Source organism: Vitis vinifera, chromosome 12 (genome assembly GCF_030704535.1).
Source record: "Vitis vinifera cultivar Pinot Noir 40024 chromosome 12, ASM3070453v1".
NCBI classification, from domain to species: Eukaryota; Viridiplantae; Streptophyta; class Magnoliopsida; order Vitales; family Vitaceae; genus Vitis; species Vitis vinifera.
In genome coordinates, this window is record NC_081816.1 from 23,897,502 (window position 1) to 23,918,785 (window position 21,284).

At 34.3% G+C, this 21,284-nt stretch overlaps 1 protein-coding gene across 7 annotated transcripts in view; it reads left to right on the forward strand.

Moving 5' to 3' along the window:
• Positions 1-21,284, forward strand: part of LOC100252276 (DNA (cytosine-5)-methyltransferase 1B) — a 28,142-nt gene extending 6,858 nt beyond the window's left edge. For 4 of the 7 annotated variants that reach the window (XM_019223715.1, XM_019223716.1, XM_019223723.1 and 1 more), the window contains 15 exons: positions 5,595-5,864; positions 6,020-6,891; positions 9,807-11,941; positions 12,335-12,499; positions 12,703-12,871; positions 13,051-13,162; positions 13,358-13,505; positions 13,588-13,785; positions 14,088-14,351; positions 14,486-14,647; positions 14,771-14,989; positions 17,316-17,490; positions 18,102-18,249; positions 19,538-19,700; positions 20,941-21,284. In XM_019223715.1, coding sequence (XP_019079260.1) covers positions 9,809-11,941; positions 12,335-12,499; positions 12,703-12,871; positions 13,051-13,162; positions 13,358-13,505; positions 13,588-13,785; positions 14,088-14,351; positions 14,486-14,647; positions 14,771-14,989; positions 17,316-17,462 — 3,717 coding nt within the window. In that variant the 5' untranslated portion in view covers positions 5,595-5,864; positions 6,020-6,891; positions 9,807-9,808 and the 3' untranslated portion in view covers positions 17,463-17,490; positions 18,102-18,249; positions 19,538-19,700; positions 20,941-21,284. The remainder of the gene's footprint in view (positions 1-5,594; positions 5,865-6,019; positions 6,892-9,806; positions 11,942-12,334; positions 12,500-12,702; positions 12,872-13,050; positions 13,163-13,357; positions 13,506-13,587; positions 13,786-14,087; positions 14,352-14,485; positions 14,648-14,770; positions 14,990-17,315; positions 17,491-18,101; positions 18,250-19,537; positions 19,701-20,940) is intronic. The other 3 variants (XM_059740998.1, XM_059740997.1, XM_059740999.1) reach the window with 3 other exon arrangements.

Below are 21,284 nucleotides of genomic sequence, written 5' to 3' on the forward strand. Positions count from 1 at the left end.
GCAAATTTCCAACATCTGTTATTTTTGATAGGTAAATAAGCAAATCTATTAAAAGCGCACAAAATACACATGGTGTATACAAAAAGTGCCAAAAGATAAGCATCTTCCAACATCTGTTATTGACTCTCAATCAATGGGTACATTTGGATTGTGATTTGATGGGATGCTTACTGTGCTTGATCTCATGTAAGTTGATCACAGATCACCTAATGTTTGCGACTCCAAGCTTCAATTGCCATGGGGTAAGAGGAATTGTTGCAATCAGAATGCTTAGCATAATCAAATCATGTAAAATAATAGAGAACTTTCTCTCCTGTATTTTTCTGTGAGAGCTATTATATTTATAATTTTATATTACTTTAGATTTGAACATGAATCATGATAGATTTGTACACCCATAATATTGAATTTAGTTACAAAATCTAAAACTTTAAAATTTTGAGTTATTATTCACATGCTCCCTCAACAGAGAAATGAAGTTACATTAAGTATGTCACACCAAAATAAAATTCAACAAAACAAGAGAACTTTAGTCAAGACATCGACCACTTTATCAATGGTAGAGATTTACTGTGCATCCAAATTTTTGACAAGCAACATTTTCATGAACAAACGGAAATCAATTTCTATGTGTTGTCTTCTTCCACGGAAAATGGGATCGGTCAAGAGATATGTGACACCGATGTTATCCCACCAAAATGTTGGTTGTGTCAAAAGAAAGACATGGATTTCACCAAGATGTTGGAGCCATGTAATTTCAATGGTACCATAGGTAAAGGCATGATACTCAAATTTGAGGCTTGAAGAAGCAACACCATTTTGCTTCTTAGAACTTCAGGAAAGTACATTTGACCAAAGAAAGATACTAGAGCTATTGGTGGTTTAACAATCATTTGGACAACCAGCACACTTGACCCCTTGAAGTCCAAGATGAGAAAGAGTAGGAGAAGCTTGAAAATATGGATTATGGTAAAAAATACCCTTCGAATAGCATAAAATACATTTGAAAGCATTAACATCAAAATAATGGAGCACGAGTTTACACACTTTGTTAATAGAAAAAGGGCTTTCAAGCCTTGTAATAGTAATATATCAAAGACCTTCAAATAATTTGGAAGTTTAATAGTAATAAACACTAAACCCTAAACCTTGAGGTGTTTGGAAGTTTTTTATGCAACTTTGAGATGCTTAGGGCAATTTGGAGTAGTTTTTAAGGTACTTAGAGATGCTTGGAAGAGCTTAGCACAACTTTAAAGGTGCTTAGATATGCTTGAAGCAACTTAGAGGTGCTTCAAGGTGGTTGATGTGGTTGACATACTTGACAATCTTGATGTGCTTATTTGAATTCCATATAGGAAACTTATGGAGGAAAGGGCACCCTAGTACCCATAAATAGGGAACCCCATAACTTACTGTAATAAATACCAAGAACTTGAGAATCGCTTCATATTGTAAAGCTTCCTAGTGTTATTACACTTGAATTATTAAAGCATTCTCTTCCTATTGGCTTGGTTTTGTTTTTGCAACTATTCAAGCTATGCCAATTAGGTGCTCAAAGGTTTGAGATGCCTAAATCTTGCAAAGATTTTTAAGGAAAGACCTAGTTTGTAATAAGTGGTATCAAAGTTGAGGTTATATGAGGCTTTGTAATTGGGGAAGAAAGGAAATTAACAAGCATGTCTATCTCTAAGATATGTGAGGCAGCTCTTAGCGAGCAGCCTCTTAGTAGAAAATTTAGTACCACCTAGGACGGGAGGAGGGAGATATTGGGGTTTTTTGAATATACATAAGGGTAAGATAGTTTTGGGATAGAATGCGGTTAGGGTTTTATGCCATATGGAGTTTCATGTCATGCTGCATACAAGATATCATTCCTTATAAATAACAATTTCCATTGCCTTGAACCTAATCCTATAATCCTTTCTTGTTGCTAGCTTGTTGTTTCCATTCAACCAAAACCATGCAATTGTTTTTTCCACTAGAACATTTATTGCTTCCATTTCCATATATCATTGATGTTTTGATCATTGTTGGTATATTTTGAAAGAATATCTGTTTGAGCCTCAATGAACTAGTAGTTGGATTTGCCCTTGTTGGTTAGTGTTATACGCATGGTAGAGTTGAGAGGTTTCTTATGCTTGGTAGACAATTTTGTAACTCCTTTATTCATGAATATATGAATGTTGAACTTCAAGAATATAACATGGGTGAAAGAATGTATGCATTCTTAGTAATCACTTTTTCTTTATCAATATCAAGAAAAATAGTTGATTTAGACCAAGACAAACTACACTACTACATAATTAAAACAACAAGCTGCAAAAAAGGGAAAAGGCTAATATGTAATAAGATGTAAGCATGATAAGGGAAGGTTATTGCAAGCTTCGGTTTGATTTTGGTCAATATGTCAAGAAAGAAATGTGAGGATTTTTTAGGAGATACTAAGAGGAGTATAGGTGTAGTTTGGACTTACTTTACTCTTCATCCTCTCTTTGGGCCTCCATTGGCTAGGCCTTCGAAGGCACCTCCTTGAGCCTTATATTGCTAGATTGGTGTCTTGTATGGAAGTCAAGGAGGTTGGCTAGGAAAACTTCACAAGTATGGTCAGTGCCAATTGAAGTAGTTAAATTGAACTTTGATGGATGTTCTTTGGGCACCCCAGGGCAACTTGGAGGCCTTGTACAAGCAAAAGCTTTGGCTTGTCCAACTTTGTGGTGAAGGGGGATTTTGCTGTTATTGTCTCATGGATGGCTTAAAAGGAAAGAGGTTCATGGAGGCTTGATAGGTGGCTGTGCCAAATATTCAATATCTTTACGAAGGTGGGATGCTCCATTCAATGGGTTCCTTGCATAGCTAATTAGGTGGCAGATGAGCTAGCTACAAGAAGAGCAAAGCATTTGGTATCTTTTATTAGAGATTTTGTGCCTCCTTGAGTTGACTTAATATTTGTTCAAATGTTTCTTCACTTTTTGTAACTTCTCTAGTTTGTTTGGCTATATGGTTCCTTTTAAAGGAATCCATTCCCTTGTCTTGATCTAAGTTTGTACATTATGGAAGGATGTCTCATCCTTCTTGATCTTTTAATAGAAAAGATTGATTGAGTTTATGATTAAAAAAAGAAAATTCTGATAAGGTAAAGACTGCAGAGTGATCCTAGGCCATGTCTATACGCTTACAAGCTTTTTCTAAGGCATTGATAAATATATTTCTTCTTCGATTGTCATATTTGGGAATTTTTATATATTTATTGGGATCATATATATACATCTTTATTATCATAATTTTTGTTGTGAATTCCAAATCTTAATATAACTCTTTTCCAACCATGAACATTTGGAATTTTCTCATTGTTTTTTAAAACGTCTTTTCTTATTATGGAATATTCTTATTTCTTTTTTATCATGCTTGTCTGCAATAATTTCAAGTTTATTTATCCCTTGTTTGGATAAACTATATAATCCTCACATTTGTTCATAATTATAGCTGATAAAGTCACTCAACATGTTGTAGTCAATCTCAATTTCTCTTAATCGTATAATACATATTTTTGAACCTTTATCATAAGCAAGTCTTACCTTTAGTTCAAAGGCTCCATCTCTAATGTGTTTCAGAATCCGTACTCTCATTGCTAATGGTGATGTGGCGCAGCTTATATTAAATTTGTTTATACCTCAATTCACACCATCAACAGCTAACCACATTCTATATTTCTTAAAAATGTCTATTTCCAGTGCTATTTAGTGTGCGTTCATAGCTACACATATGGCTATTTATATATAACTTAATTTTAATTTGATCATACGATCACTTGATCATGATATTTTGGGAGCTTTTCAACATAATTTTAAGAGAAATATTTTTTTTCACTGACTGATTCAATTATCCTTTTATAAGCATAATAAATTTTCATGGTGATGCATAATGAAGAGAAAAATGTCAGGGAAAAGAAACCACCTTGCTGTCTGTGGCTAGTTATAGAAGTAAAAGGAGGAAGGGTGTTTAGGTTTAAGAGGGTTTGCCTGATGAGTTGAGCCTTTCTAGGGAAGTGGTTGTAGAAGTTTCTTGGGAAATTAAGATTTAATGGCATAAAGTTACTTTGAGTGTTTATGAATCACACTTCAAAGGATAGGATGCCATCGTTATCATTAGGTTATCACACCATTGACCTTAAGAGGCTGTTGCACAGGTTTTCTTTTCATTTTACCCCTTTGTTTCTTTGTGTGTGTTGTTGGGGGGGGGGGGGGGGGGGGGGGGTGTTCTCAGGGGTTTGGGTTTGATGATACACATATCCATTTATAGAAGATATTGGTGCAATGATCAACCTTTTTTACATTCATTTCCAAATATTTTTAGGGTAGCAAGTACTCAAAAGTCTCCTATCTCATTTATTTTAGTCATTTTCTCTTCCCTTTTGCCTTAGAACCTCAATTTTAGTTTTAAACTTTTCTTCCAGGAAATCAAGGAGCTTTACCTTCTTACATCCTTACCACTCACTGCCTTTTTTCAATGATTACAAGAATTTGGTCTTTGGCCTCATTTATTCTTTAGTTCTTTAAATTTTTTTTTTTTTTTCTGCCAATCCGATCTCTTTCTTTTTAGCTTATTTTATATGGAAATCTAAATTCTCTTCCAAATAGCTTTGATGGCTATTTAGGCCTGCCATGTTTAACGATATCCATTGACTTAGTTGAATATGTAAATCTTTTTATCAGTTACAAGTATTTCTCCTTCCTGAGATGAAAAGTCAAAATTCACGGTAATTCTTTCTGAAATGATATTTCATAATTCGGTTATGTCAAGTGTCTTCCAACAATAGGTTGGTTTCTGATGGCCAACAAAATTCATTTCTTAACATTAAGGAATATACCTGTGCTTACACACAAGTACTAGTTTCCTTTATATTTTTTGATATGTATACTGATCTTGTAAAAAATTGAAGTCAAGTAATCAAACCCACTGAATCCCTATCAAGATTATTCAAAGTCTTTCCCATCTTGATTTGTCTCAGCACAATCAGGTAAAAGGGAGTGGAACAGGGCATGGACAGTTTTGCTTTAATTTTTGCTTCAGGGATGATATCAATTCCATCGTCCAAACCTAAGTTTGGGATAAGTTCAAGATGGACCATTTCCAACAGGCGTTGGAAGTGTAGTGGCCCATCCCAAGCCCTCTAGGTTTCCATCCTTACCTCCATGGAATTTCTCTACACATTCCTGTTTGGGGTTAATACATCCCTTTTGGCTGGCTTAACAGTCTGCATGCCCTCCCTAATACAAAATCTCCTCTTTAATTTTGCTATGGAGTTTGACTTTTTTCCCATATTGGTATGTTTCCTGTAGTTGCTGATTATCCTATTTGCATACCCATCCTCCCATGTGATTTTTTATTTTTTTTTTCCCATCTGGCTTTCTATATGATATTTTTCACTTTAATAGCTTTGATTACTGAAATTTGCTCCCCATTTCTTCGTTAGGCTTCCTCATCCCATATCTTTGTGGGTTTATCCTCACTTTTGGGCATTTGATTATTTTATGAATTTCTTAGTGTGAATTGCATGCGCTTTGCTTCTAGTTCCTGAATAAGTATTTGTTTAGGAAATGACAAAAATAAGAAGAAAATCAATGCCTGCAGTTTCTGCATTTGAGAGAGCAGATTCCCGGGCCAACCACCAAAGCAAGAAGAAGATAAACAGTTCTGAAGACGGTGAATATGCTTCTGGTTCTGGTTAGATGCCCAAGTGAGCTGCCACCTGCTTGGTTTTAAGGAAAAAAAACTGTGTTTTGGCCCAGAAAACCTTCTGTTGTTGGAACTAAAAGGGAACTCATGTAGGAGGATGAGATCACTTCTCTAGGCTTAGGATTGAGGTAAGATTTTCTTCATTCAAAAGTTGTGGTTTCTCTTATATTTTTCCTTTTTATTTTCCATTTTTCTGTTATCAACTTTTCAATTTTGAATGTTCTATGACCTATTTAGTTTTATCAGAATCAGCTTACTTACATTTCTCCTAATCTGGTGGCAGTGGAAAATTATGGAACTCCATGGACTGATAACACTTCAACAACTTGCATACTGTCCCGATGACACTATCAGGAAGTATGCTTCTGGGACTAGTCTTTATAATCAAATGATGAAAAAGACATCATACGGAGTAATTAGTGAAGAAAGAAGTGATGTTAAAGAAGAAAGTGAATTTGAATCCAAGCACAGCAATGGCACATCTGGTATCAAAATTGAAAGCAATGTCAGCTATGACAATAAAGCTAGTCAACATAATCCAAGGAGATTTTTCACTCGGGGGGAGAAAATACTTGTTGTTGAGAAAACAGAGAAACCTCATTCGGGCATCAAGACCAATGAAAAATTGTTCTCCTACCAAGAAACTTCATGGATGGAGTTCCGGAAGACAAAACCTAGTGGCAAGGCTCATTATAAACAGGCTATCGCTTGTGGAGACTTGGTTGCTGTAGGTGATTCATTGATAGTGGAAACAGATGACTCACATGATATTCATCCTTATTGCCTGTGGAGTATGTTTGAGAACTCAGATGGAAGACAAATGGTTCATGGCAGAGTGAGGCAGGGAGGATTTCAGACAGTTCTTTGCAACATCAGTGAGGAGACGGTAATTCTAACCAATGATTGCAATTGTATCGAAACTCACAGATTCAAACAGTGTTCAGGGAACCTGATTGATACCTTGGAGTTATCAGCGTTAGAAGGCTAATGCAAATAATGAGAAGATTGACACTGCCAGATAAGAGGAATAGAGGATTGCCTATGGAGTACTACTATTGTAGAAGCCTGTATTGCTTATGGGGTATTGGAGTTTGGTGGATTTTCAGATCAGAGGACATGTCATCCGCAATAGAAGATATGTCTGACATCCAAGAAGTAAGATAGTTCAGGAATTCTAAATATACAATAATTACACATTAGTGATTGTGCTATCTAACATAGAATTAAATTACTTTTTTTATTCAGATAAGTTTAAGTTTGAAATACATTTGATGCTATACTTACAATACATCAATTTTCATGTATATAACACTTCCACCTCCCTAGGATAAGAATAGTCATGGATTTAAATGATCCCATTTTGGAAGTAATGACTTGCTCATCGAAAGCAAAATACAGTTGCATACAATATTAAATAATTAAAATTCTTCTTTTCTCTTAACCATGGCATATTTAAATTGTACATTATAACTGTACTTTAAAAGCTTGTGCTGTTTAGTACAATTACTTTATGATTAGTAACAAATCCTTCATGCCTAATGTGCTCTTGCTTTCATGAAAACTCTTAAAGGCAGTGTCCCAACAGTTACCGTCTGCAAACCTATCCCCACCTTCAGGATGATAGAATGCAAAATTAATCAAGCCTTTCAATCCTAAATTTCTCTTCGTGTTGATTGCAGGCCATACCGATAAAGAAAATACATGCATACTTGCTGGTGATGCAAATATAATCATTTTTATAAAACTAATGTAACACTTGAGAATATAAGCACTCAAGCACTTAGGCTGATACAAATGGTACTAATAGTTATGCTACTATAACAACTATTTTCACATTGATAAACAAATTGAGGAAAAAAGGAACAAACCTAGAACTATCAAATGTGAATGACCCAAAATTAAGTCTGAAATATTCAAATGAATGGCAATTATTCTTACGCTTTTGAAAAATTTACCACTTGGTTCCATGACTAAATTGTCAAAAAGTTTTCTTTATTTTCATTGTGCTTATCATCCTTATTAAATGACTAATAAGTATAATTGGTGAGTGAGAATCAATCCAGATATGATAGTTAAAACACCACAAATCCTTGAGCCATGGTACATAGATAACATCAAGCGCACAATGATAAAAATAGTAAATTTGTATCATATGTATTTCTCAAATGAATTTTCTCATATGTATTTCTTTTTTCCATTTTTATCATCTTTGTTGGCTATAATAGGGAAGAAATTAAATTTGTTGCCAAAACATGATTCCATTACATCACCTCCATTTATATACATAAAAATAGTAAGAAATAGTATCATCTCTTTTACTTACCAAACAAAGCCCATAACATTTTCATTGGAATCAACGTTTTCAGAGCAAGAGCTCCAAGCCATTCTAGTTTATAGAAGAGTTTTAGATCCAGAGCAAACTGTAGTTAATGCCTGTCATTCAAAATCTCAGCCACCCAAAATTGCATACAGAGGCAGTGAAAGAGTGTTTATAAAGAGAAGAAAAGATTTAGAAACAAAATTAGGGTAAATCATTCTAAATCTGATTGTTTATCTGTCATTCTTTGTTGCACTGTTTGGATCTCTGCTCTTGTGATGTATGTATGTATGTGTGCTTGTGTTATATGAATTGACATTTTCTCGTATCTCAATCCTTTCTGATTTGTCTAGCCACCTTCTTTATTTCAAGTGTCATTTTGATTTCTCAAGTTAAGATAGAAAATTGGTGGCACATGACATATCATTTTTCTGTTCTAATGGTACATTTGCCTGAAATGTGCATATCAGAAATTTTTTGTATAAATTGTAAGGGAATGAAAATCATTTTTTGGTAACTACTTAGGGCTATATTAAATTGGACCCTGTTTAGACAATAATGTGGAATGTATAGTAAAAGATGTAGTAATACCATTATTTAGAAGTTATGCCTTTTCTCTTCCTCATTGAATTGAATTCTTATCATGTACAAGCATGATTCTGTAGATTGCTTACTTTTGATATGTTCTAGATTCATAGTTTGGCTTAATGATTAGTGTTGATAGATTTATTAAGTAACTAACACAATTTGTGCAAAATCAGACGTAGTTCTATGATTAATTTCTTAGTAAAAGAAGAAGTATTATTATTAATTATGCATTATAAGCTGGTTTTTCTATTTAAATGTGCTAATGTCAAGAGAAACATTTGTTTTTGTTTTGATTTGATATCATGCAGTTAACTCTGCCTATATTAATTTGGAATATTTACATTTGCTTCTATACATGCATGATACCGCTTGCTCATTTTTTTAATGTTGTAAGATGTGATTTTTGAAGTAATAAATTTTGTGTAGACATATTAAGTAAAAAATAAATTTTTTTCAAAGAATAAGAATATCCCTATTTGCATCATTGTTTTAATATGAAAGTTTCACTGATCAAAATTTTTGCTCACTGCACCTCCAAAACTTATTGTTTGATGGGTAGCACACGTGTCAGTTCAGAATGCCTTCAAATCTTCATACACTAGACAAGGATAAATATTAAAACTCAATTTGAAAGAGATATAGAAAGATAAAGACCCTTTTTAACATTTATATGGTATTGATATTGACTATTTTCCCTTTTACTGGGTAGCATGCTTTACTTGGCATTTGCATCATGTATATATATGTCAAAAAACAGTTACAACAGATCTCCATGGCACTTCCTCTAATCTTCCTGTGTCAGGCTAATAGCATCCATGCTGGCTGCATGTCAGGTTCACTATGTTTTTAACCATTCCTTTATTCATCTTGGGGTTATAGCAGATGTTTTTTTTATCATTGATCTTCTCTATGTCTATCGTATATGCTCAGAATCTTACTCAAATGCCTGGCTCCTGGTTCAATACTGTCATTTTTATAGAACTTTTTATGTGATACCATCCATAAATATTTATGATTACTGAAATTTGCTCTCCAGGCTTTGCTTGAAGGCCTCATTTCCTATATCTTTGTTTACCTTCTGTTCTGGGAAGTTTATGATTCTACATCCTTGGATATTTATGAATTGCGTGCGGCCTTTTTTTTTCTTTTCTTTTCTTTTGTGTAGGGATGGAAAAGGCAAAAAAAGGTGAAACAATGCTTGCAGTTTTTGAGTCTGATGATGCAGAATCCAGTGTTGGGGCAACCACCAAACCAAGGCAGAAGAGATGCAGCTCTGACAGCAGTGGAAGTGCTTGTGGTTCTAGGAAGAAGCCAAAGAAAGCTTCCAGGCACACTGATTGTAAGAACAAATCTGTTTGTTTGTTAAGAAAATCTTCCGTAAATGGAACTAAAAAGCAGCCCATTGAGAAGGATGAGCAAGTGGCTGTGATGTCAACTACTGGGGAAAATATTCCTAGGCCAAACAGGAGGCTCACGAACTTTGTTTTTTATGATTCAGATGAACGACCACAGCCGGTTGAAATGTTAGAAATATGTAATATGTACATTGCAGGTACAATATTGCCTCTGGATGAAAGTCCTGATGAGGAGAAGGAAAAGGGTATCAGATGTGAACATTTTGGGAGGCTGGAATCTTGGGCAATTTCCGGATTTGAGGAAGGTTCACCAGTTATTTGGGTCTCTACTGAAATTGCAGACTACGAATGCATTGAGCCTAGGAATGGCTATAAAAGAATATATAAGAATTTCTATGAGAAAGCCCGTGCCTGTATTGAAGTCTACAAAAAATTGTCAAAATCTTGTGGAGGAAATCCCAATATGAGCCTTGATGAACTGGTAGCTGGAGTTGTTAGCTCCATGGCTCAAGGTAGGAAATTTTTGTCAGGGTTGTCTATTGAAAGCTTTGTTATCTCACAGGGAGAGTTTATCCATGATCAACTGATAGGTTTAGATGAGACATGCAAGCAAAACGATCACGTATTCAGTGAGTTGCCTGTACTTGCTGCTCTCCGGGACAAAAAGGGAAAGAGTAAGGGTTCTTTGCCTGGGAAGGCAATTGCATCAGGTAGGGTGCCAAAACGAAGCCTTAGAATTAGTGATGAAGAGAAGAAAAATGAAACCAAAAGGAAAGTAATGTCAGCTACAACAACAAAACTGATCAACAGAACCTGGGGAGAGTACTACTCCAATTACTTGCCAGAAAAATCAGAGGGGGGACGTGGTTTTCAAGTGAATGAGGATGAAGAAACAGGGAACGAGGATGAAGAAACGGGGAATGAGGATGAAGAAACAGGGAATGAGGATGAAGAGATGGGGAATGAGAATGAAGAAGAAGAAGAAAATATGGAAGTAGATTCTGAAGTTGAAGAGGAGGAAACGTTGCTTCTTGAGAAAATTAAGAAACCTCATTCAGCATTAAAGCCAACAAAATTTTGTTCTTCCAACGAAGAAATTACATGGGATGGACAGCTGGAGGACAAAACATGTGCAGGAGAGACTCTTTACAAACGAGCTATTGTTCGTGGAGATGTGGTTGCTGTTGGTAGTTCTGTGCTGGTGGAAATGGATGACTCAGATGGTGTTTCTCCTATATATTTTGTGGAGTACATGTTTGAGAATTTAGATGGGAGAAAAATGGTCCACGGCAGACTGATGCTGCGAGGATTTCAGACAGTTCTTGGCAGCAGTGCTAATGAGAGAGAGGTATTTCTGACCAATGACTGCATGGTATTTGATCTGGGTGATGTTAAACAAACAGTGATCATGGAAATCCGGTTGATACCTTGGGGTTATCAGCATCGGAAGGCTAATGCAAACAATGATAAGATTGACCGGGCAAGGGCAGAGGAGAGAAGAAGCAAAGGATTGCCATTGGAATATTATTGTAGAAGCTTGTATTGGCCAGAGAGAGGTGCTTTTTTTCGTCTCCCAACCAGTACCATGGGCCTTGGAAGTGGGGTTTGTCAATCTTGTAAAATCAAGGAAACTCAGAAGGAGAAAGAAACCTTTAAAGTGAACAAGTCCAAGACAACCTTTACCCTCAAAGGTACTGAGTATTCTGTTAAAGACTTTGTCTACCTCCACCCCCATTATTTTGCAGCTGATGGCAAGGCCATGGATACCTCAAAGAGTAGGAAAAATGCGGGGCCCAAACCTTTTGTTGTCTGCCATTTACTGCAGATCAAATTATCCAAGTCCTTCAAGCTGGCTGATCCTGAATCTACCAAGCTTAAAGTCAGGAGGTTTTTCAGACCAGAGGACATTTCAGCAGAGAAGGCACACCTTTCTGATATTCGAGAGGTAAGAACATGGTTTTTGCCTGTACAGGGAACTCTTATTTCAAGAATCATAGATATCGCTTCCTTTATGTATGGAACAACATGCATCTAAGTCTTACCTACCAAGCATATATGTTTTCAAGCACCCCAAGAAGATTTGTAGTTTATATTCTTAGTATCATGGAACATCCACATGAAAGCCACTCTTAAATAGGTTGTCAAATGCTTGAGTAACTAATCTACACATCAAAATGGGTATCATAGAGGACTGGTGAATGAAATTTAAGATTTTCTAGTATAAGTATGGACCTTTTTTGTGCACTTTTATGATTATCTATTGTGGAAATTCTTTTATTTTTCCTTTTTGAAGTTATTCCAGATGTGTCCTAAGATTACTTTGTAATTGAAATTTCAGGTTTACTACAGTACACAAATAGTTGTGGTACCTGTTATGGCTATAGAAGGAAAATGCGAAGTTAGAAAGAAGCATGAGCTTCCAGCTTTTAATGCCCCTGCTGAATTTCAGCATATTTTCTTCTGTCAAAGTCAATATGATCCTGACACAAGAGCTATTAAAAAGGTAACTTATCTTTTTATTCCATCTGATGATACATTTTAATTTATCCAAGTAACTGATCTATGGATTCCACTATTTAAATTATCTTTTTCTTTTATCACTTTTCATGGTCTATTGTAAATCCTTTTTTCATTTTTGCTTTTGAAAATTTTGTTTACTGAATGCTTTTTCTCTCCAAGGACTATAATTTCCATTTTGTGAAACAGTTGCCAGCTCGTCTCAAGTTAAGCTCTTCGGAAAACATGGACACTGATGAAGCAGCATGTAGGAAAAGAACAAGTGAATGTAAAGGAGGAGAATGTGATAAAAGCCGCCTAGCCACTCTAGATGTATTTGCTGGTTGTGGTGGCTTATCTGAAGGCTTACAGCAAGCTGGTAACCTCCTTTATTACAATATATTTTATATATCCAAAAACAAGTTTATGTTAGCTTGGTATATGTTGTGGGGCTATATCCTAACAGCTTAATCTTTTAGAAAAGTCGGTAGCTTAATATTTTTAAGTTCATCTTTGTTATTCAATGACCAACTCATCTCCACATATTACTAATTTTAGGTGTTTCGCTGACCAAGTGGGCAATTGAATATGAAGAGCCTGCAGGAGAAGCATTTCACCTTAATCATCCAGATGCGCTGATGTTCATCAATGATTGTAATGTTATCTTAAGGTGAGTCATTGCTTTTAATGAAATTTACTTAAACTGCACTAGTTTTTTCTTTTTCCTTTTTTGTTCCTTGTCTTTCTTTTGCATTTATGTTCCATGAGAGACGTCTTTTTTCCCTTTTTCTTTTAGTCAGGCTAGAATTTGTTGTATTATGCATGTTCTTATCGCTAACCAGTCATTAGTGGTTTGTTTAAACAGAGCTATTATGTCAGCTTGTGGAGATGCAGATGACTGTGTTTCCACTTCTGAGGCCACTGAGTTAGCTGAAAAACTTGATGAAAAGGACATACGTAATTTGCCTCGGCCTGGACAAGTGGATTTCATCAATGGAGGGCCTCCTTGTCAGGTATAAAGAGCTTCAAACCTTCCTGTTACTTCCATTCCTAATTCTGCTAGCAATTTTAATAATGCTGTCTGTTTCTTTGCAGGGTTTCTCTGGAATGAACAGGTTTAACCAGGGTAAGTGGAGTAAGATGCAATGTGAGATGATCTTAGCATTTTTATCCTTTGCTGATTACTTTCGGCCAAGGTTTTTCCTCCTGGAGAACGTCAGAAACTTTGTAACGTTCAACAAAGGGCAAACATTCCGGTTAACCCTAGCTTCACTCCTGGAAATGGGTTATCAGGTACATAGATTTTTTACTGTTTCATCTCTAAATTGAACACCTACATATAAAGCAGCTTGCTCCTTTATCGGCCGTTACAATTTTGGATATTTGTTGATAGTATTGTCAAATCAGCAAAGCTTGTACCCAGTTGGAAAGGGTGTAGGCCCCTTATCGGTTTCCTGATCACAACCTACAGAAAAAGCAAATTAATTTTTCAATATTGTTGGTTCTCAGTGTTATCAAATCAGATTTATGGTTATCATCTGGATGGTGATGAAAGTCTTACTACCTTTGTTAACACTTCTTTTTCCAATTTTTAGGTGAGATTCGGAGTTCTAGAAGCTGGAGCTTATGGAGTCCCCCAATCTCGTCGACGAGCTTTCATATGGGCAGCATCTCCTGAGGAGACACTCCCTGAGTGGCCTGAGCCAATGCATGTTTTTCCGGGCCCAGAACTTAAAATCAATAACTATGCTGCTGTTCGCAGTACAGCAACTGGTGGGCCATTCCGTGCAATAACTGTCAGAGACGCGATTGGGGATCTCCCAAATATTGGCAATGGGGCTTGTGAAACAACCATGGAGGTGGGGTTTCTTCACAATTTTTCAAAGAAGCTTCAATATTATTCTTTTTTTTTTTTTTGATCAAAAGCTTCAATCTTATTCTGCATTCTATCCTTTCTCGTACCTGACTGTTTCCTTGCATTATTTTTGGACAGTACCCAAGAGAAGCTTCATCTTGGTACCAAAGGAAGTTTCGAGGAGATATGTCAATCCTAACAGATCATATCTCCAAGAAAATGAACGAGCTGAATCTCATCCGATGTAAAAAAATTCCAAAACGACCAGGAGCTGATTGGCACGCGATCAAGAATGGAAAGGTACTCTTGTTTTCTGATCTTGTGAATCAAAAGAATTTGCTTTTGATTTGAATGTCTCCTAATGAACTATTAGCTCATTATTGCTTTGCCCTTAAAATTTTTCCCTCTATACTATTCCTGCAGGTTCGTCTGTCCTCAGGGCGCATAGCTAAACTTCTACCTTCTTGGCTGACAAACAAAGGCAAAAGGCATAACCAGTGGAAAGGAGTACTTGGAAGGCTGGACTGGGAAGGACATTTTCCAACCTCTATTACAAACCCTCAACCATTGGGTAAGGTTGGAATGTGTTTTCACCCAGATCAGGACAGGATTCTTTCAGTTCGTGAATGTGCTCGAACTCAAGTAAGTTTGATCTGCTTGTTTCTTTTTCATCTGTTTGTTTGCACCAGGAAGGAATAGTTTAGTGTGATCAGATATGAAGGCATAAATCTTGCTCTGGAGTTGACCATGTATAAACTATAAACATCAAGTTATTTCCAAAAGAGTTTGTTACCACTATGTAGGGGTGGCAAAGTTTGATACGATTCATAACACATTTTTTTATGGTGGGTTTGAGTCGAGTATAATTGTATTTTGAGTTAAATTTGTGTCAACCTTCAGAACCCCATTTAATAAATAGGTTTTTTAAGTCGATGTACATCACATGAATTTGACCTGAATTAACTTGATTATAACCATAACTTATTGAATCCGTATTTGACTCATTTAAAATTTGATTTTGAATAAAAAGGTCAACTAAGTCATAAATATGTCAAGTTGGAAGCTTAATTGTATTGACTCAAATAAGACCTTAATTGACTTGATTATTAAATAAGACATTATTATTAAATTGGTTACACAATGTGTAACTTGTTTAATAATTAGGTTATGTATAGGTTCATATTTTTAACACGATTATTATTCGTGTCATGTTGAGGTTGAACTATTTAATCAAGTGCCTTAGTTTTGACAAAATACGACTATGACTCATCAACACAAAATGTCACCCCTACTACTATGACTTTAGATCAGTTGAAATGATAGTTTAATATTAAGACCAAAAATCAAAGGAAAATTAGTAAAGAACTGTACTTTTGCTTCTAACTTGGATAATATGCATTTCATGTTATTGCTTGAACACTTGACCAGAATAAAGTTTGTAATTAAGCGATTAGATTAGTTATAATCATATTGTTAGCTAAATTAGCTTATTGGATTCTCGTATGATTGGTAAGCATAATTGTCAAGTCATGAATTATATCAGCTTCTATTTTTCTATTTTTTTGTATCACATATCATATGTTTTGTAACTAAATAGAAAACACGCACAAGTGCACACACACATGTAGACATTAAATATTAGAGTTTTATGAAATTATCTAAACAAAATAATGTTTTGATATATAGAATCATCATAAAAATCATAAAATAAACCGTCAAACTTTTACTTATAATTTTTAGTTCCAAGTTCCAATTAGCCCTGTTAAGTGTTAGTATACCAAAATTTTGAATTTATAATCAGCCTTAACCAATATAACAAGAAGAAACCATGGTCATGATATTAAGTATAATTATATACTTGCATGGACTATCGATAATATATGATTATGTGTTATGTTCAAATTCCTAACTTTCCAATTTAATGATCATCTTTTTGATGGATGAAAAATATTAAAGCTATATTTGATTCTAAAGAAAGTATTAAGAAAAAATAAATGTCAAGGAAAATGATTTTCTAATGTTTAGTTTACAATGGACAATAGTAAAGGAAATTTAATATAATTAAAATTAGTTAAAAACTTACGCATATTCAAATTATTTCATTTTTATATAGAATAGTTAAAATAAATGAAATGAACTTGAAGTAACATGTAAAAATACTTTATTGACTTTAAATCTAATTTTTTATTTTCTTTCACTTTTTCTATCCTTTTGTTTTTCCTCTTTATTTTCTTCCCCTAACATTTAACCTCAAATTTTCTAAGAACCAAACATAACCTTAAAAAAAAAATTAAAAAGTAACTAACATATTATGTAAAAAAATCTTTGTACTTTATTTGTCTTCGTTCTCAAGCTTAACATTTACATAATCTTATATTATTTGAATAACACCTTCTTATATTAATTGTAACAATAATTACATATAAGCTACAATTTTCAACGCATGTTTCAACAACATATTTATGATTTTTCACCACATAGGATCATTTTCTCTTTCCTTTTTTTTTTTTCGTGATTATGATTTAAAGTGCTTTCTAAAAACTAATATTAATATTTTCTTAAGAAAGTGATTCATAATTTATTAAAAAATCCGAGGTCCTGTATCATATATTTCGTTGTGGCATATATGTATCATAAGATATGCTTACGATGCATTCAGATAGGTGAAGCAAGGTTAATTTAAAATTTTTACAAGTAATAGAGAAAATATTTGGATATAAATGATAATTTTTGTGAATAATTACAGTATTATTTGCATTATTTGTGATGCTCTATAACAATCCACCAATCTGATTAATACAAAAAAAATTTGAACATTTTCCAATTGAATAAAAGAGTAGAACTTGGTTCATCATTGTATGTACTAATTTTCCTTTCTTTCTAATACAACTTTCTTGTTTTGTAGAAGATGGATTATTTTTGCCATATACTAAACTGTTAAATTCCCTTCCATCTTCAATATATGCAGGGTTTCCCAGACTCTTATAAATTCTCTGGACAAATGCACCACAAGCATCGGCAGGTTGGAAATGCTGTCCCTCCTCCTTTGGCATTTGCGCTGGGGAGAAAACTCAAGGAAGCTGTAGAAAGGAAACATTCAACACAGTCGGACTGAATCACATGTACCAAGGTTTCTGGATACGGTATCTCATTTTCTCTCTCATATATATATATATATATAGAAATTTCTGAAGAATATCATGATGCGATCTAGTAGCAAAACAAGATAGAAATTGGATAGTTATCGTTATAATAGGTTTAGTCATAAAGGAACACACTGTCATCTATCAAAAGAAAAAAAAAAAGGCGGAACACACTGTTCTTTCAATGTTGAATTGAGGATCTAACAGTTTTGTATCAGGCTTCAACCCTATCAAAACCTTAGAGGCCCCTTTCTAGGGTTCTATGTTCCATGAAATTCTTCCTGACAAGAACCTCTCAGTCCCCTTTGAACAACAAGGGGGCCTTGTCATTCTTCTCTCTATGGAACCAGGCGGAATCCCCAACTGAGTTATAAAAGGAGTTATGGCAATATGGGGTCAGATTTTTTCTATTTGTCATATATGTGTAGTGTAGTAGGATGTAGATGGCCAAGAGGTATACTCCATGCCCAGGTTGAGCCTAACAGTTTCTCAACTCCTCGTGGTCTAAATCTTCTTAGAAACAGGGAACTTGATTATTCTGAATTTTCTAACAATTTATTACAGTTCACAAGCATGCTTTTCCTTTCTAATCTGTGTCTTTTCTGAAACAGGCCATCACTACAATCCCAGGCAAAGAATAGACTGCCTCTCATGGCCTCATAGTATTCCACCAGTAAAGAGTGCAAAAGGCCTACCCCTGAACCTGAAAATCCTCAAAGGACCCGGATTCGTATGTTGAAATTTATCAGGTTATAAGAGGTAAATATAAGCATTCATCAATATCATATTGCATGGACTATCGACGAATATTGAGTTTTATGTTAGCTTCAAAGTTCTCCCACCTCCCTTACTTATCAGAATAGTAATTACACATAAACTTCAAACTTCGATATGAGCCTTCAACAACACATGGACATTTTTCCATGTAGGATCAGAACCTCTTCCTCTTATCTTCCTCATCCATATACGACCTTCTAGCACATTTCAAACAAGAAAATAATGATCTTTTTAAAAAAATGAGGCTAATTTGCCTGTATCATATATCGTGTGTGTTTTGCATATGTATCATAAGATACAATTAAGATGCATTATAGAATAGCATTCATTATTGTGCAACCTAAAAAATATAATGTATTCTTGGTGTGATCCATTTTCTACTGTTAATGGTGTTTACTTAAGATGCGTGAGACAATGTCATGGATGTCGTAATAGTTTAAAAGTTTTTAAACTTATAGGTAAAATACCATGAAACTATTTGAATGTAAATGGTAAATTGTAAATAATTAAGGGATTATTTCCTTCATTTATCATTGCTATAGCCACCTGCTAAATGCCCTTTTATATCATGCCTATAGAATTCACCCAAATACTTACATTATTTTTGGTTCTGGGAAAGTAATAAGGAAGCAAAAAAAGTTAAGGAAAATGATTTTCTCGTATTTGATTTACCATGGAAAATATATTTAAATTAGTTAGAAACTTTGTACATCTTTGAATTATTTAAACTTTATATAAAAGAGAAAAAAATAAGTATAAGTTTAAAGAAGGATATAAAAATCATTTATTAACTTTAAAGTTATCTTTTATTTTTGTTCACTTTTTTTTTCCTTAAATTTTTTCACTTTATTTTCTTTCCCTCGCATTTTCCCTCCAAGTTTCCAAGAACCAAACATAGGCTTACTAGAGATTTGGGGGGAAAATTCATCACAAGCATATCAAAGCTGTAGTTTGCATTGGGAAGGAGATTCAAGGAAGCTGTAGAAAGGAAATGCTCAAATTAGTGTGGCTGACTGAGCTATCTATGTACTGAGGTTGTTGGGTTCGATATAAGACGCATGCACATGCACACACACACACACACTCTATGACATTGTCAACCATAACTTGACAATTTCTCAACTTCTCATAAATTTTCTAGGACCTGTTAAAAACAAGAAACTGACTATTTGCATCGTTCTTACAATTTATTATTGCACATAATCATTTCATTTCTTTTGATTATGTTGGGAAGCTGGACTTTCTAACCTTGGTGCCTTTTCTAAAACAGGATGTTACTACAAAGCCCTTGAGACCATGCCACCTAGTTAGTATCTCCAAGCTCTCTGCCTGTAACGAACCCTAAAAAGTCCAATCTAGTACATCAGAAGGACCGGACTTTAGAGTACCAAAATGACAAGAGTTAGATGATGCAATTCATTGGGCTAAAAGAGGTAAAGATAAGCATTCTTCCATATTATATTTATTCATATCTAACCATTACAGACTTCATCATGATGAACTAAACTTAATCCATTTTATTTTCCCATTAAAGCCAAACCGAAATTTCTGTTTGAGAGATAGTTATCCATACACTGATAAGGGATGTAAGGATTCTCGAAAAGAGAGGAGCCGTGTGGTTCCCCCCAAGGACCATCTCGAATCCCATGAATGAATAAAAAGTTGGATCTACATTGGATCTCAGCTAAATCATCCCATCTATCCTCTTGAGGAGAAGTTTGGTGGTTTAATGCATAGATTCATTAAAATCTATAGCATAAACTTCCTAGACTTTTAGCTACAATTCTAAAGGTTCAAGTTCCAACTAGACTTGTAATAACACCAAAACCTCCAACTTCCTACTAGTCACCATATGATATTTACCCAAAGGGGCTATGATCATATCAAAGGATAATTATATTCTTAAATGGACTATTGATGCATATATGATTCTAGGTTAGGTTTAAAATGGAAAACGAAAAATAAAATAAAACTAAATGTTTATTAAATACCACATATTTTTTAGTTTAATAATTACACATAAGTTTCAATCTTCAACAATGTATGTATTCAAGCTCTCTTCCTTTTGTTTTTATCTTTCATTTATGAGCTTGAAGTGTCCTTTAAAATAGTAATAATAATAATATAATTATAATTATAATAATAAAATATAAGCTTTTTAGGAAAATAAATCAAATTTGATTTTTCTTAAAACCTATTAAAACCAAATTAACACGCTCATATCATGTCAATCATATATTGTACAAATACTTTGTTTTACCTTAACAATGTCCATATTATATGGTATCGTATGTTGTGTTGTAAGTTCTTGACAACTATCTAAGTAAACATGCACAATCTAGCCAAAACGTATGTGGAAGAATACCCCCTTTGGATGCTCGGAGAGACTCAAAATCACGTGAACCATTCTTTTTTTTTTCCCTCAATTAATAGGGAGAATATCATGAAAATATTTGAAAATTAATGATGATTATTATGAATAATTGATGAATGATTTCATCACTAATGATATTATATGACAATTCATCAAGTCTCTCATTTTCCAATTGTTTAATAAAGGAATAGAATTGGGATTGTTCTATATGCAAGTTTTCGTTTATCTTAATCATAATGTGCTTCCCTACTGACAATATTATTTTCACAGCTAATTTCCTTTTCATCCTTTACATGCAGGTTTTCCCAAGCACTCATAAATTTCCAGGAAAAAATCATCACAAACACAGGCAGATTGTATACATTGTGGAGGAAACTCAAGAAGAAACTGTTCAAACAAAACATTAAACATAGTGGGACTGACTGAATCTTACACATACGGAGGTTGCTGGGTTAGATATCTGGATTTTGTTCTTTTGTCAATCCATTTTTTTAGGTGATTAATTTTATTTTTTATTTTTTATTATTTTTATTTTTCAGTTTGATTCAAGTAACAGTTGTCAATACTATTGAAGTTAAACATGGGTTCCATGTTTCTTAATCATATGAAAATAAAATCTACAATTTACTAAATTATGTGAGTA